Source organism: Hyaena hyaena, unplaced genomic scaffold (genome assembly GCF_003009895.1).
Source record: "Hyaena hyaena isolate Hyena2069 unplaced genomic scaffold, ASM300989v1 scaffold_50, whole genome shotgun sequence".
NCBI classification, from domain to species: domain Eukaryota; kingdom Metazoa; phylum Chordata; class Mammalia; order Carnivora; family Hyaenidae; genus Hyaena; species Hyaena hyaena.
The window spans coordinates 532,525-549,445 of record NW_024080682.1 but is presented as its reverse complement, the minus strand read 5'-3'; the positions used below and the strand labels follow the sequence as shown (position 1 = coordinate 549,445).

Below are 16,921 nucleotides of genomic sequence, written 5' to 3'. Positions count from 1 at the left end.
TTGAGCCCCATCTTTGACACCAGTTCCCTGTCTGGCTCTGAGTCGATCATTCACCTTGTGTTCCTCTCCTTTAAAATAGGTATAGTAGTATCCAGCCCTTTAGCTCCTGGGGTGTTGAAAGAACCGTATTAAATAATGCATACTGAGCTACTCTGTAGGCTAGGAAGCTGCATAAAGCTGTCTGTGTTCATTCAGAGGTGTTTGACAGTCTTACCCAATATCTTAAGCGTGACACAGAGACGTGGGCTGGACGCAGTGGTGTGCTGGTAAATATTTAACAACTGACTCTTGACAGGGTGGGAAGGGGGAGCTGAAATCTGATTTGTACTATTTGCCAATTTCCCTGGTATAAATACTCCTACCACGGCTGATTTTAAACTAGCGCCGTGACACTGTAGCACATCATCGGATGTTTCTGTGATCGAGTCAATTCGCTGCCTTGAAGACGAGGCTCAAAGGTTGTAGACTTTGTAGAGTGTCTGGAGGGAGGGCTTTGTGCCGGTGCTAGTCCTTTTCCAGTATGGTCAGCACAGACCCTGATGAAGAGGGAAGGTCATGGTCATGGATTTATAAATGACCCACAGCTGGAAAGGATGACAGATTTATTGGATAACAGAACAAGATTCAAAAGATCTCAGGCTAGAATAATGGGCTAATTCTTACCAGATGAATATCCGCAGGAATAAATATGAGTATCTGTTCTTGAGTCCAAATAGGCAACTTTATAAGCAGGGGGTGGGAGACGTGTTTCGGCACAATCAGAGTAAAAAGAGAATTGAGGGGGGTGCCTGGCTGGCCCTGTCGGTGGACTGAGCAACTCTTGATCTTGGGGATATAAGTTCGAGCCCCACAGTGGGTTTAGAGGTTCCTTAAAAACAAAATTTTTTTTTAAAATATTTTAGTGTTTATTTTTGAGAAAGAGAGAGAGAGAGAGAGAGAGAGAGATCACGAGTGGGGGAGGGGCAGAGAGACAGGGAGACACAGAATCTGAAGCAGGCTCCAAGCTCTGAGCTGTCAGCACAGAGCCCAACACAGGGCTCAGACTCGTGAACCGCGAGATCACGACCTGAACCGAAGTCAGCCGCTTAACTGACTGAGCCACCAGGTGCCCCAAAAATCTTTAACAAAGAAAAAGAAAGAATTGAAATTTTACTTGGCAGTAAGTTGAATGAAAGTCCAAAGTGAGCTGGATGCTTAGCAAGGAGTGCTGTGATAACGACGGTGATTACTTTGTTCGGGCCTCCGTGACTTAAAGAGAATTTCCACATGTGTCCCCTCAGTACTGGTGTGCAGCTCACAGTCACGCAGTGAGAGAGGTGAGGTGGCAGTGTGACCATTTTAAAGATGAACAAACTGAGGCTTAGAGAGGTTGACGCGACTTGGCCCTCTGGTCCTCCTGTCAGTCGGTGGAAAGGAGACTCACACCCAGGTTCTGGCCCCAGCTTCTGCCCCATGCGGTGCTCACGGGCGTATTGTTCTGAGAGCCATGCTTTCCGTGGCTTCAGGCAAACCAGGGGACGTGAGGCAGAGAGACCTGTGGTAGCTGGAGGCAGGTCCCAGGAGGGTCAACACAGGAGTTCTGAAAGCCGTGTCAGGGGCTGGATTCGTTTCCTAGGGGTTCCTCGGCTGTAACAAAGTACCAGGCTGGGCGGCTTTAACAATGGAAGCGGATTTTCTGGAAGCACAGGGTTTGGGGGTCCTTCTGAGGCCGCGAGGGAAGATCTGTCCAGGGCTCGCTCCTTGGCTCACTGACGGCTGTCTCCCCTGAGTCCCGGTCTCCCCTCTGTGTGTTTCTGTCCCCGTGTCCCCGTTTCCCCGGTTTTATGACAGTCGTATTGGATTAGGGTCACCCTGATGACCCCATTTTAACTCGATTGCCTCCGTAAAGACCCCATCGCCCAATGAGAACATGTTCTGAGTGGGAGGTGGGGGGGTTAGGACTCCAGCAAATGAGTTCAGTGGGGGGAGACGCGACTCAACCCGTACCGGGGGGACTGTGAGCGCTGCCTTCAGAGCCTCGTGTCACAGAGGAAGGAGATGAGCTCCAGGTCGCCAGGGCCTCCAGGTGGTGACCCAGGGCCGTGCCCACCGCAGGAAGAACCAAGGTCCCTGATGCCACCATGTGATCCATCGCTGGGACGCCAGCACGCCGGCTCCTCGCCTGCCTCTAGCGGTCCGCGCGTGGGGAAGTGCAGAGCCTTCAGAGCCTGTACAGAGGGTCTCCAGCCCCTGTCCCCACACATACCGCAGGTGCCCGCCCCGGTGTGCCCCACAGCTGGCCCCACTGCCCCCTCTCACCCCCGGGCATGGCTGCCGCTGCTGGCTTCTCCGCCCCCGCCACAGGGCAGCCACCTGCCGAGCCACAGCCCCTCAGGAGGGGTAGCTGGTGGGAGCTGAATGCCTCTCCTCCCGCAAAGACCCCCAGAGCTCTGGAATGGGGTGAGCCGCCCCTGCACGGCCCCTATCCCATGCCAGAGCTCATGTCAGCTCCTGGGTGTGGGATGCCCGTCTCGATGCCCGCAGCCCCCCCAGCCCCCATCCAGTCCTCCTTGCGAGCCAAGGGCTGAGGCCGTGTCCAGTGTCTAGTGTGTGGGTGAGCCCCACTTTGAGCACACAGTAGGTGCTCTCTAAGTGTGTGGCAGGACAGCAGAGGAGGAAGGGGACAGGTGTGTGAGGAGGCCCTCCCTGCTTTTCTTCCAGATGCTTCCATTCGAAGCTCTTGCACCTCAGCTTCTCCTGGCCCAATGGTCTCCCAGACAAATTCTCCTTAGGCGTGAATGCAGGGGCTTTGCTGCTTCTGGCGGCTTCGGAATGTTTCCCTTCCCTCCTTTCCTGCAGCCCTTTACCAGGTTTCTGGGCTGCATACACGAGCTTCCCGTGTAAGTCCCACCCTGCAGACTAATGCCACTTTCTGTGCTCAAGGAAGCTTCCGTTGGTTTGGGTAGAACCCTGACTCTTCAGGGGCTCCCAGAGCCACCATAATTAGCCACTACGAATAATTGCCTGGCTGACCCTTCATGGTACCCTTGGTATTGGGGACGGTCCCACAGCTGGGGGGCTCTGAGGGCTCCCTGTTTTCACTCCTCTCCTCGCTGGGGGCTGTTCGGCGCAGGACCACCAGACCCAGCGATAAGGCGGAGCAGAGGCAGCTAAGCCCCCAGGGTCAGGCAGGCTCAGCGTCAGGAAGCGAGTAATAGCAGCGACTACTTTTTTTTTTTTAATGTTTTATTTATTTCTAGGAGAGAGAGAGAGAGAGAGACAGCGCGAGCAGGGGAGGGTCAGAGAGAGAGGGAGACACAGACTCTGAAACAGGCTCCAGGCTCTGAGCCGGCAGTCAGCACAGAGCCCGACGCGGGGCTCGAACCCACGAACCGCGAGATCATGACCTAAGCGAAAGTCGGACACTTAACCTACTAAGCCACCCAGGTGCCCCAGGTTTATCCATTTTTTAGTGAGAGAGAGAGAGTGAGCAAGCGTGCATGTGCACGCACACACGTGTGAAGGGGAAGGGCAGAAAGGGGGACCAAGGATCCAAGTGGGCTGTGTGTTGACAGCAGAGAGCCCGACGCGGGGCTCAAACCCATGAACCGTGAGATGATGACCTGAGCCAAAGTCGGACACCCAACCGACTAAGCCACCCAGGTGCCCCATAGCAGCAACTACTTATTAAGTGTTTCCTCTGGGCCAGGCGCCGGGCTGAATTCGGCACATAACACGACCTCATTTGAATCCTCATATCTACCTCTGAGTCACGTACAGGGCTCCCTGTCTTGAAGACGGGGAAAATGAGGCTCAGACACGTCAAGTGACTTGTACAAGGTTATGGCCCCCCTGTGGCTGAGCTGAGTGTGGACCCAAGACCATCCAACTCAAGACGGCTGCTTCTCAACCCGGGGCAGTTTTACCCTCCAGGGACAAAGGGCAATGTTGGGAGATATTTTTGTTTGTTGCACCGGAGCAGGGTTGGGGGGGCAGGGCATGCTTTAAGAATTTACTTGATGGGGGGGGGGATGCTACTGTCTTCATACTGTACCTGAGACAGCCCCCCGCAGTAAAGAATTACCCAGCCCCAAATATCAGCGGTGCTAAGGCTGAGAAGCCCTGCTCTTGGGTCTAAGCTCAGAGCCATCCCACTCCGGTGCCCGCAGAGACCCGACCCGGGGCAGTGGGTTCGGGGCCTGGGGGAGGACCAGACCCCAGAAGAACTGGAACAACGGGTGGGGCCACATGGCCTCATTGTCCCAGCTCTGTCCCCAAACAGACTAGGTGGCAATGGCCAAAACAAAAGCCCAGATCTGGGAGCAAGGGCCAGGGGTCAGGGCTGGCTGAGGGGCTGCGTGGAGGGGATTCGCTCCCCTCGGGTGGGCGGGCCACCAGCGGGCCCTAGTTAGCAAGGATTGTGGAGACCTGGGCACGCACCACGAGGTTCTGAGATCACCCCTTCCCTGTCCTCTCCCCTGCCCGCTCCCTGGTGAGTGCTCATGAGGCCTCCCGGCCGTCTCCACAGCTCTCTGAGCGCAAGAGTAAGGAGGGCACGCTGTGTGGGGTCACCAGAGGCTGAGTCCAGCTTTGCCTGTGAAATCGTTGATCATAGACCAGCCTCAAAGACCATCTCCTATTTTTTAAATTTTTTAAATTTATTATTGTGTTAATGCTTATTTATTTATATTGTCTTTATTTTGAGAGAGACAGAGACAGCACAAACAGGGGAGGGGCAGAGAGAGGGAGAGAATCCCAAGCAGGCTCCGCATGGTCAGCGCAGAGCCCAGTGTGGGGCCTGAACCCACGAACCACAAGATCATGACCTGAGCCGAAACCAAAAGTCAGAGATGCTCAACTGATTGAGCCACCCAGGTGCCCCGGTGTTTATCTATTTTTGAGAGAGAGAAAGCATGAGCAGGGTAGGAGCAGACGGAGGGTGCTGATGGCAGAGAGCCTGATGCGGGGCTCAAACTCACGAACTAGGAGATCATGCCCTGAGCCAAAGTCGGTGCTTAACCGACTGGAAGCAGGACGTGAGGTGGCTAGGTGAAAGTTCCCCAGAAGCTTCTGTGTCTCGGTGAGGTGTGAAGCCAGGGCCTCGGCTGGGAACCAGGAAGGGGAGGAGCTGGTGGCTGGAGGGGAGGAGATGTGGACACTTGCGTAGGGAGCAGAGTGGGAAGGGGTGGACGTGGACGTAGACGGCTGGGCAGCAGGAGACCAGGTGAAGTGGGTGCTCCTGAACCGACAGCGAGACCAGGTCACGGCGGCCGTGTGTCTTTCTCCAGCCACAGTCAGGCGCCGGGGACAGGGGAGGGAGGAGCTGGCGAAGCTGGATTTCATGCTTAAGTGAGAGAGTCCAGAGTAGATGCAAAGGATGTTAAAATGGTAAACTTCATGTTATGTATGTTTTATACTTTAAAAAAATGGATCACATGGAAGCGTGTGGTTGCGATGAGGGGTGCGGGTCAGAGAAATGGACCAGCGGTTTCGGCGGAGGCAGGGGCTTTGGGGATCAGGGAGCTGGACAGAGTGAGCGGGAAGGAGACGGGTGGTGGTCAGGGTGAGCTGCTTCGGCCTGATGTTGGGGCTCAGGGGCTGCAGCTGCTGGAGCGACCTTCCCCAGGAGGTGACCCTGGAGCAAGTGGCGGAGGGAGGGTGGGGGATTTCTAGAGGAGAGGTGGCCAGAGAGACCAGGGGTGATCTCTTCACCCATGAAGATCCCAAAAGAGCAGCAAGTGGAGGACAGGAGACCGTGAGTGCCTTCGAGTGCCAGGGAGTGACAGCGACCCAGGGGCTAGAAGAGACGGGCGCCAGGCGTGGGGCTACGATGTGGAGCCAGGGCTCCGGAAACAGTTGCGAGGGGCAAGGAGGGTCCCTACGCGCCTCGAGGCCAGTTGGGGGGGGGGGTGCCCTGGGGAAAATTCTGCCACCACGGCGGCAGTTTTGGGGGGAGGGGTTCCCAGAGGGCTTCTGTTACACGAAAGCAAAAGCGATGTTCACACACGAGGGGCCAGGTGTGTTAGAAATTTTATCTGCGACAGACCACGCAGCGGAAGGGTTCGGTCTGGGAGACGGGGGAAGAGGGCCTACACAGAGCCTTAGGGCGCTGAGGGTGCGGGTGTGGGGCGCCCGGGGCCTTCGGGGGAGCCTGACACAATCAGCGGGGAGCACATCATGACAGGAAGGCAGGCCCACTCAAGGCAGACCGTGGGGAGAGACAGTGTCGTGTTAGGAGGGGAGGGCAGGGCTCCCTCGGCCCCTCAGACCCTGCGGCATGGCCCACCCTCGACTCCTAACGGACTGGATGGAAGATACTTCCTGTTTGTTTTATGCTTCCATACATGCGTTATCGCTACACTCCACTGCCCGCTGACATTCGGTTTAATTTCCCTGAAAAATTCTTTAAGGAAATGTAGATGAAGTTTCTTGTTTTCTACTCCGTTTTCTTCACTCAGGTGGCATCCCAGACAGCAAAATGCAGCGGTTGGGAGAAACCTCTCTGGCCACCTGGTCAGAGGAGGAGCTGAGGCCTCACAGGCTTTCCCGGGGGGTGAGGGGCAGGACACTCAGCCACCAGGACACTGTCCTGACACTGGTCGTGAGGAAGCACTGAGTTATGGGAGAGAGAGGAGAGGGGTCCGAGGTGCCGGGGTGAGGCTCCCGTCTGCCAAGAGAAAGCAGGGCAGGAGCCTGGGAGCCATGGGCGTGCAAGCAGGGCAGGAGTGACGGCCTCAGCCGGACAGAGAACAGGGTGGGATGGGTGCGTTTCCCAGGCCCGGGCTGGGATGGGCGGCTCAGGAGGCCAGCGGAGCCCGGAAGGAAAGGCTCTCCGCCACCTAGAATCTTGACAGCCTCCAGTCCTGAGAACCTGGATCCTTGTTTTTGCCCCTGAATCTACTAGACAGTCCAGTGTGGGTCCAGAGGGACTGGGTGGGGAGCGAGGCTGATTCTGTGGGACCCCTCCCTACCGGCACACCAGGCAGAGCTGGGCCCCACGCGGCACCCGCTGGGCTGCAGGGGAGTTACGGCAACCTCAGGATCCCGTATAGCCACCTCCCCATCCACACCGAAACCAGTGTGGCTGGCTTTTGCATAGTGCTATAGGCTGTGGGGTGTGCATGGGCTCAAGAGACCATTCTAATTAATGGCGGGCACGAGGAGAGAGTGCAAAGATGCTACAAATCCAAACTGGGCCTCCCCTCTGGGCTGGTGGGTGCTCAGGCCCCAGTGATCCATCTCTTCACCCGGCCTGTGACCAGCAGTTTCAGCATGTGTGTGTGAGGCGTACGCGAAGCTCAGGGCTGGGGTTGCGGGGCACCCCATTAGGCTGAAGAAACCCACGCATAACACGAGAGGAAGGATTCACTCATTCCACTAAACTTTCTCATACGCCTGCTTACTGAGCAGGACCCTGGGGACCCGAAGGCCAGGCCTTGCCCTGCTCTCTCTCGGGAGGCTGGCTGCACAGTGGTAAAGGCTCTGTGGAAGTGTGAGTGACAAGGACCAGGCCTCACCTTGGGTTAAGAGCAGCCCTTAAATGGTGTGGGCCTATTTCTCCGTCTCTGTCTCCCTCTCCTTCCCGCCTTGGTTAGTTCCTGTCTCTGGCTTACGGAATCTTTGGATTTCAGGGCAGGAAGGCCCTAGGAATCATCTGGCTCCACCCCTCCTTTTACTCCTGAGAGAGCTGAGGGGCAGGGACAAACAGCTACTTGCCCAAGGTCACACAATTACTTTGGTGTCCTAGTTTATCTTTGGGTTTGGTTTGGTTTTGGTTTTTGGTTTTGTTTTTTTTTTTTTTTTGCTTCTTTCTATCATATTTGTCTTTCTTGTGTGTGTTTGCAAAACTGACACAGAAAGGCAAAGTCACACAAAGAGACAGCCGGCCCCCTTGATGGTATAAGAGGATGTCCAGGCACAGAAACATTCTCGCACAAAGGGAGAGGCGCCCAGCACTGCTCTGGCCTGGGAAGAGAACTGGAGGCAGCCTGGAGGAGGAGGATTGTGCCGTGAAGTCTCAGGCCTGATGTGCCCCTGTCCTGTCTGCTGGCTGGAGAAAGCTCCTCACCAGAGGTGGGGGGCTAAGGTGCAGACTCCCCTCCACCCATCTCTGGGGACTGGGCCTGGCCCCAAGGTCTAGCGGGGTTTCTCAGGGGCACCCAGGATTTAGGCCAGGCAGGTAGGCTGGGTCAGAGCCACCTCTGGGAGCCCTGGCATGCCCTGGGGTTTAGTGACCAGAGGAGAAGGTGAGAGCTGGTTAGCAATGGGCCAGAACACAGAACTCAGAGGTCCTTGGCCTGAGAGCTCCAGGTTGGCTCAGTTTCCATCTGTCTCTCTGTCTGTCTGTCTCTCACACATACACACACACACATACACACACACAGGCACAGGCCCCAATCCGTGAGGGTGATATTGCTGGGGGGGGGGGGGGGGGGGGAGATACAGAAAAGGGGGCAGGAAAGAGGTCTCTCCCTTCAGTCTGATTTCCTTTGTTCCTCCCTCGCCTTCCTCCCTCTCCCCTTCCCAGCTCCCCTCCTCTCCTCCTAGCCTCCTTCTTCCATTCCCCCTCCCCTGCCCCTCCTCCCCCCTCCCCCTCCCCCAGAGCCGGGTCCCCATAATGGGACCTCCACTGAAGGCCGGGAGGGTGGGACCGCGGGCTCGGCCTCGGCCCCCGCTGCCCATCTTCCCGCAGGGAAGGAGTTAAGCCTCCCCGCTGCATCCCTCCTCCCTCCTCCGCCTCCCCCGCCGCCACTGAGTCCTGCAGCTAGGCCCTGGGCTGACCTTCACCGGGAGGGAGGCCGCAGTGCGCATGCCCGGGCCGGCTCCCGTCCGGCTCCCGCCGCTGCCCCGGGCCCGGGGCGGGCGAGGACCAGGGCGGGCGGGCGGCCGGGACGTGCCCCCCGCGCCCGGCCGCCCTCCGCTCGGGCGCGGTGGAGGGGGGCCGCCGAGCCCGTCCCGCCGGCCGCGGCGCATCTCTCCCTGAGCGGGGAGAGGCGCTTTGCCATTTGGTGCTGGTGGTGCTTCGGAGGGAAGGAGAGATGGGGGGACGGCAGGGGGGACTCCGGCTCCGCGCCGCAGGGCGGCCGCCCTCTGCCCGGACATGCGCGCGGTCGGCCCAGGGCCGGTCGGGGCCGGGGCTAGGGGCCCAGTTCGGGCTGGGAGGAAGGTCCCCTGCCACCTGGAGTCGGGGCTGTCCCCGGGCAGGAGGCTGTGGCCGCGGCACTGCTGAGCGCTCTTCTGGGGCTGGGCAGTTGGGGACCCTGGCCTTTGTGAGGTGGGAGTCGTGGCTCCGGGCACCCACCCCTGCGCCTCTGCTTTCTGGTCTGAAGGCAGCCTCCCCTCCCTCTGTTGCACACCTGGGGTCGCCTCTGTAAAAGCAGCAGGCCCCTGGGGCCTTGTCACTCACATCTTGGGAATGGGATGTGGAGGTGGTCAGGATGTGCCTGTGCGTGCAAATCCGTGTGGTTCCCTGTCGCCCCAGCGCTTGCACTCGTGTGTGCCGGAGGGGCAGCATAAGGGTGTCTCCCAGAGAAGCGGCTGGGCGAGCGGGGGACGCCCTGGTGCTGGTGCTTGGGGTGGCTCAGGAGGGAGTCGCCGATGGACTTGGGTGACGCGCACCAGCTCCTTGGGTACCACCAGAGCCCTTGGTTTGACCACCTCCCGCAATCTCCGCCGCCACCGCCACCAGTCCCCTCACCGATGCTGGACCTTCCCTGCTGCCCTTCAGGTGCCCCTCAAATTTAGCTGTCCAAGCTGGGGTGTCCCTCAACCTCCTTTGTTGGCTTCTTCCCCCAGAAGGCCTCTCAGTGGGTTGAGAACTCTGAGCTTTAGGCAAAGCCCAGAGGTGTCTGCCCCTGCCCCAGGCCCCCTGAACCTCTAAGGTCTGGGATCTCACTTGCCCAAGCTGGAAGTACCCACAGTGGGTGGGGGTGCCCTTGGCAACTCACGCCTTCAGGTAAGTGGCAGAGCGTGAGCTCCATTCACTGGCCCACCGGGCTTGGCTTCAGGTGGTTGCAAGAGTTAGCAGGCATCGGATCGCCAGCCCCTGGGTCCCCGCCTGGGGGAAGGTAGCAGGACTTAAAGACCAGATCCTGATGTCAGGGGACCACATTTGGGAAACCGAACCTACCATCTCTGACACGGGTCAGGCAAGTGCCATTGCATGGCATTGTCTAGATGGTAATGGGCATTCAAAGAAGTGAAAGGTTGGTGCACAGGAGTGGAACCAGGGAAGGCTTCCTGGAGGAGGTGGGATCCATGCTCCAGCTTTAAAGGATGAATGTGATCTGGACAGGCAGATGAGCCATAGAGGGATTCTGGGCACAAGAACAGTGTGGGAGCAGAGGCTTAGAAATGGAAATGAGTGAGGGGTTTTGGAAGTTAGTGGACAGACTGGAGAGATTACCTCCCCAGGTGACCAGTAGAGACCTTCTTGGCCGATGGCAATGACCGTTACCACACCTTCAGGGCCTTCTACATGGGTGAGTCTGGGGGTGGGGGGAAGCTGGGTAGAGATTCGGTAGGAAGGGGATCTCCAGGTTCCTTGCTAAGCCAGCAGTAAAAGAGGGTTATCCTGGACCACTCTGGCCTTTCAGGAGATCGACAGCGGGCACTTCAGTGGTAGGTGACAGGCAGCAGCACAACTAGCGTCCGAGGAAATCAGGCTACAGGCGAAATGACTCTCGGGGCAGAACACTCCCTAGGTTCTTTATGTGACCTCTGAAGGCATTTTGAAGAACTTGGGGGTCAGGATCCCCGAGTGTAATTCTAGGTCTTCAGGGTATAACTTCAAATCAGTTTTCCAACAAATTCCCCCAGGCGTTTCCCCCGCGCCCTCACCTGGATCCAGACAGAGCAGCCCAGAGGGGCTGGGAAACTTGACCCTCAGTCGTCCCAAAGCCCTTGGGCTCTTTCTCCAGGAGGAGAGAGGGGCGTGGCCTTTGGGGGCAAGGGTGGTGCTGTGGTTCGCAGCCTGGTGAGCTCAGGGTTCGTCCCTCCTGTTTCCTGTCCCTCCTTCCCCCCAGGGACTGCCAGCTCCCCCCCCACACACACACACTGCCTCTTCTGGGGCTCCCTCATAATCCCACACTCCCTCTGCTTTCTTTGGGGCCTCGAGGCTGGCCCTACGTACCCAGCAGCCACCGCACCTCTGGGTCCCCTACCCCCCACCGCATGCCCCATTCCGAAGCCAGGAGGCCCAGCTCCCCGGTGCCCTCTGCCCGTCCGCCCCAGCAGCCACCCCAGCTCCTGGCCAAGCCTCACATTTTCTCTTCCTGTTCTCCTGAGTCCGACCCACCTCCCTTCTCCGAAACCCTTCCCCTCCTGCCCTCACTTTCTCACATAGAGACAGACAAAGACTCCCATACCCAGAAATAGACTCACACGGAGCTGGAAGACACAGGCCACGTCCTGCCACACACGCACCCGCGAGCGCGCACACGCACCCGCGGCGCCCGCGGAGCGAGGCACACAGAGGAGGCATTTGTCCGCGCACGCACATAAACATTCACACCCACAGCCACCGAGCCGTGCCCACACGAGGGTGCAGACACACACGGCGGGCGAGACAAGGGCGCACACATCTGTGGACGCGAGGGGACACCGCCTCCCCGGGCACACCCACCGCTGACGGCCTGGTGCCGGAGGAAGGCCTCCTCCGGGCTCCGGTTTCCCCCCCGGATTCCTCCCGGCGAATGTTTCCCTACTTGGCCTGCCCAGGTCTCCGGGGAAAGGGCCTCAGAAATGCAGCGGGAGCCACTTGGGGGAAAGTTGGAACGGACTGTTCCCTGCCTGGCCCTGCCGGCGAATTCCCTAACCGAGAAACTATTTGTGGCCGGAGCCCGGGGGGCCGGCGAGCCCCCCGCCGCCTCCCCGCGCGTCCCCTCCCCGCGCCGCCTCCCCGCGGGCCCTCGGGCCGCCGCGCCGCTGCCCAGCGCCCGGAGCCGGGCTGCCCGGCGCGCCGCGCCGCTTATCTGCGCTGTTTGGACAAGCGAGGGTTGGAAAGGCAGGCGTTTCTGTCCCCGCCGAGTCAACAGGCAGACCCCGGGCCGCCGGACTATTTCTGTCTTATCAGTGCAGGAATGCGGCAGCCGCGGCGGCGGCGGCGGCGGCGGCGGCGGCGGGCGGGCGGCGGCGGCGTGGGCCGTGGGCCGTCAGGGCAGCCCTGAAGGGGCCCCCTCCCCACTCCGCTCGAGTAGAAGTGTGAGAGAGCCCAGCAGGACTCAGAGGGGAGAGTTGGAGGAAAAAAAAAGGCAGAAAAGGGAAAGAAAGAGGAAGAGAGAGAGAGAGTGAGAGGAGCCGCTGAGCCCACCCCGATGGCCGCGGACGAAGTTGCCGGAGGGGCGCGCAAAGCCACGAAAAGCAAACTTTTTGAGTTTCTGGTCCATGGGGTGGTGAGTGGGGGAAAGTTAGCGGGGGAGGGTGAGCGAGCTGGCGCGGGCTGAATGGAGGGATGATCGGGAGGGGCCGGGAGGGGGCTCCCGCTCTCCCACCCCTCTGGCAGGGGCGCCGCGGCCCAGCCCCGGGACCGTGCCGGAGCCCTGGCACTCGAACACGTCGTCAGGCGGCGGGCCGGGGATGGGTGCCCGGGCGGAGACCGCGGGCGTTTGCACGGGTCCTTGTCAGGGGCTGGGGGTGGGACTTGGGGACTGTCCCCCCGCCCAAGTGGGGGAGTCCCCAGTGTACCTAACGTGTTGTCTTCTGTTCTTTTACTGGTGGGCCCAGGTGTTCCCCTGCCCCCTCCCCCGCCGGGGTGGGGGTGGGGGACATGGCATGGGGAGGCTGGGTTGTCTGCTCCTCCGTTGGGACAGTGTCTCTCTGTGTCTCTGAGAGCAAGGAGCAGGTGACCCTGGAGGCAGTGTGAGCGGGAAGCTCTCTGGCTGAACAACCTCTGCGTCCTGGCAGGAGGGCTCTGGGGCTTTGCGGATGGCCTCTGCCACAGGGGGTCAGAGGGAGACCCTCTCTAGGGACAGACCCCAAGTTAAGGGGTCTGAGGATCCTCCTGGCAGACTCAGCCACCAGAAGCCGATGTCCTTAATGCCTCAAAGGTGTGAAGGAAGGGCTGGAGTCAGGGATGTGAGGCCTAGACACCAAAGGGGCAGGACAGCGCAGTCCTGCCTCGAGCCCACTGGGAAGGGACTCAGGGAGCCTGAGGGAACCCAGGGTGACCTGAGGGATGGGACCTCAGGCTGAGGCAGCAGGCGCCAGGCTGGCAGATGTGCGGAGAGCAGTGGAATGGGAGAGGCTCTAAGCCTTGGGCTGGCTACTGGGTTTGGGTTGGAGTTGGGTACAGAGGAGGCAGTCAAGTTGACTATGGCCAAATTTGGTTGTGACCCCACAGAAGGCAACGTTCTCAGAGAGGGAGGCCAGAGTCCCTGGGACCTTGGCCCTTTGTGGGGTGGCCCTGGTGGCTGACGCAGCCCTCTGGGGGCTCTGGAAGTTTCCCTCTCAGGGCCTCTTCAGCAGATCAGCAAGTATTGCTGGCCTTGAAGAATGGGAGAGCAGCTGATTGGGTGAAGGGGGCTTCCCTGGGGCAGCCTGTCCTCCAGTCCCAGAGATCCCTGGGGCAACTTCCCAGGGGCGCCTCTGTCTGTCAGCTGAATTGCCAGCCCAACCTTGCTGCCTGGGGGAGTCCCTTTAAAAAAGGCCCATCTAGGAGAGAGAGGGGCTATACACGTGGATTTTTTTTTTTTTTTTTTTTTTTTTTTTTTTTTTTTTTCTTTTTTTTTTTTTTTTTTTTTTTTTTTGCCAGCTCAGAGCTTTGGTTCTCGGTGGCTGTGAGTCCCGCCACTGCACTCCCAGTACCCCATCTCTGCTGGTGGGGCTGGGCCTAGGCTCCATTCTGGGCCACCCACTCTGGAGATGTGAGTGACAGCGTCAGGTGGGACGGGGGAGGCGGACTCACGGACAGGCAGTGCTCACTGTGGGAGAGACGGACAGAGACAGCTGACTGGCCGGGCGTTAGGGTTAGGCACAGTGCAGGGCGAGAGGGACATACAGGAGAGTTGGCAGTTAGAAGGAATTCACCCCGCTCAGGCCTAGGGCACCTCCTTGTGCCTGGGGGCGGGGGGGGGGCATCTGCACTCCAGGGGCAAAGCGCAGAGCAAGTAAATGGTACCGGGCACAGGGGCCGCATCCCAAGTTCCCTAATCTTCCGCTTTCTGTCTCCCCATCACACCCACCCTCCACTTTACAGCCCCTCTGGCCTTCCCCAGTCCCTCTCCTGGAATCTGGACAAGTGGGATTTTAAAAGTCTGTGAAACACTTCACTTAATGAATTTGCATCTCAGCTACATCCCATCTGAGGTGGTGAGGGAATACACCTGCCTCATCTTGCCCTCCGTGGCTTCCTTTGAGCCCTGACTTCCTACCTCAATGGGGAGGGGAGCCGGGGGGAGCGGAGGAGTTCTATAGGAGCATCTCTGGTAATCCAGGCGGACAGGAAGGGGGACGCGGATGTCAGAGGAAATGCCAGTGCCTTTGAGCTATCCAAGCCCTCTGGGCAGCCCACCTCCAGCCCCTCCACCTCCTATCCTCTCTTAGAATCCTGGTAGGGTGTGACCTCACTGTCTCCGGTGGCCTCCATCCATCACCTTGGTAGCAAATTTTGGGGGTGGGGGTGTGGAGGCTTGGAATCAGCCAAAGGGGGTCTGGTGGGGCTGAGGGATCAAAAGCAGGGGCCCAGAGAGAAGACCTGGTTTAGATGGGGAGGAGGGCGGGTGCAAGGCAGGGCAGCCCAGGAAGTGGACTGGGAAGCAGAGAGCCGAAGGAGGGGCAGAAGTGCTAGCTGCGAGCGGGGCCTCTAACCTAGATGAAGCTGCAGAGAGCGAACAGCCCGGGGCCCTCAGGAAACGGCAGTTGGGCGCTGCCTCTGCCAGGAGGAGCTGCGTGACCTTGGCTAGGTCGCTTTTCTCCTTGAGCCACGGTTGCCTCATCTGTCAAGTGGGGTTGGAAGGACCCCCTCAGTCTGCCTCGCAGAGGAGCGTGTGGTTGTGCGAACATCCCTTGCAAAGGTTGAAAGGCGCCATTAATATTCATTTTCGCGGCACCTTCCGCAAAGCCGAGGCTGGCGATGCCCGGTGCAGATGCCTGGCTTCAGTTAGCTTCCCGCAGCGAGACGCAAAGCCCCCTCCGCCCAGCCGCGCGGTTGCGGCGCCCCTGCCCCTCCCACGCCTCGCTCACGCTGGCGGCATCAGGGTCACCGGCCGGGGGGCTCGGGGTGGGAGAGACGCGCCTCACCGCGCCTGGAACCGGGGCCCTGGTCTGAGCGGCGGGCGCCTGCTTCTGCTTCACCTCGGTCCCCACCCCACCCCCAGCGCCCCGGGATGCCGTCTGGAGCCCGGATGCCCCACCAGGGGGCGCCCATGGGCCCCCCGGGCTCCCCGTACATGGGCAGCCCCGCCGTGCGACCCGGCCTGGCCCCCGCGGGCATGGAGCCCGCCCGCAAGCGAGCAGCGCCCCCGCCCGGCCAGAGCCAGGCCCAGAGCCAGGGCCAGCCGGTGCCCACCGCCCCCGCGCGGAGCCGCAGGTGAGTGGGGCCCAGCGCGGAGGGGGCGGGCCACGGGCCCCCAGGGACGGGGTGGGTGAGGAGCGAGCCAGGAAGGAGCGGGGGAGAACGATCAGCAAGGAACGGGGCGTCCTCGGTGGGATGCCCTCTGGGGAGGTGGGCTGAGGGGGCACTCGTCTGGTTCCTTTGTGTGCCCACCGTAGACACTGAGGCTGCGGCCGTCGCGCCCTTCTCCCTGTCACCTGCTCAGTCCCTCTCTCCACCCCTTGCCCCCAGGTTCTGGGAGATGCTTCTGTCTTTGGGGTGGGGGTGGGGCTGGGGCTGGCCGTGGGAACTGAGGGCTTGCGCTTCAGGGACTGGGCTTCTCAAAGTGTGGCTGTCCAGAGCACCCTCCCCGGTCCCCTGGCTGGACTTGTGTAAAAGCCCCACTCCAGATAATTCTAAATCAGACTCTCTGGCCAGGGGGGTGGAGCCTGGGGATTTGTCTGTGGGTGGGTGGTCTTCCCACAGTCCTGCTCTCAGGTGATTCTTAGGGACTCAGAGGCTGAAAAGCTGCCCCAATCCCTCATCTGGACCAGGTCTACCCCCTAATCACCAGGGGCTGGCCCATTTCCCCATCCGAGCCAGCTGGTGTCACCCCAAAAGCCCCTGCTGCTGTCTGGCAAGAGAGATGCCCCTCTGGGTTTCACTATTTAACCAAACACACGTTTCCCTTGGCACACCAGATGGAGACCTATAAAAGGAGTGATATGGATTTTACCTCCTTATTAAATATTTTTTACACATCAAGGAAAATTCACCGTTTATAGGAATCCCATGATGAATTCTTTTGCAACGTGAATCATGCTTTTTATACAGTAAACGGGTTCCTGATTTGTCTCGTATGAACGGAGAATTTCACATAGACAGTTTCTTCGAAACAAATCAGACCTTTTGTGAGAGGTGCTTACCTAGCCTCAGAATAGGGTTTTGGACGGGAGGAGGCAGTGATTAACCCAAGGGCGGTACAGAGCCATCCTCCAGGCTGAGTTCTAATCTCGACTCGCCAAGGATTTTCTGCGGGTGCTCTTGGGAATCAGAAGCAGCTAGCGGGTCATGAAGAGTCCATGTCCCACCTGCCACCCCGGGGTTCTGCCCACAATCACACCCCACAAGAGAGCACTCTCTCTGCATCCCTATGGGGCTGTTTCTGGAGCCTGTTGGTAGGTGGTGGAAGGGCATGAACGCTCCCTGCCTGTCGGCACCCCCTTCCAAGCCCGGGTGCCAGGGGTACAAGTCCTCACCAGCTTCAGCCTTCACCTCCTGTTTCAGGGATGCGGGAGGGTGTCGGGTCCCCTCCCTCTGAGCTCAGGCCACCTTGGACTGTGCACCACTGCTTAACAGAAAGGGAAAGTCCTCAGAATGCCTCCTCCCTCTTCTCTGTCCTCCCCCTCCCTA

General features: G+C 59.5%; 1 protein-coding gene across 5 annotated transcripts in view; it reads left to right on the top strand.

Annotated features, from left to right (window-relative positions):
• SMARCD3 (SWI/SNF related, matrix associated, actin dependent regulator of chromatin, subfamily d, member 3) overlaps window positions 1-16,921 on the top strand; it is a 35,198-nt gene that overhangs the window by 13,740 nt on the left and 4,537 nt on the right. For 3 of the 5 annotated variants that reach the window (XM_039230728.1, XM_039230725.1, XM_039230726.1), the window contains exon 3: window positions 15,294-15,505. In XM_039230728.1, coding sequence (XP_039086659.1) covers window positions 15,294-15,505 — 212 coding nt within the window. Of the gene's footprint in view, window positions 1-12,173; window positions 12,372-15,293; window positions 15,506-16,921 lie in introns of those variants that run through there. The other 2 variants (XM_039230724.1, XM_039230727.1) reach the window with 2 other exon arrangements.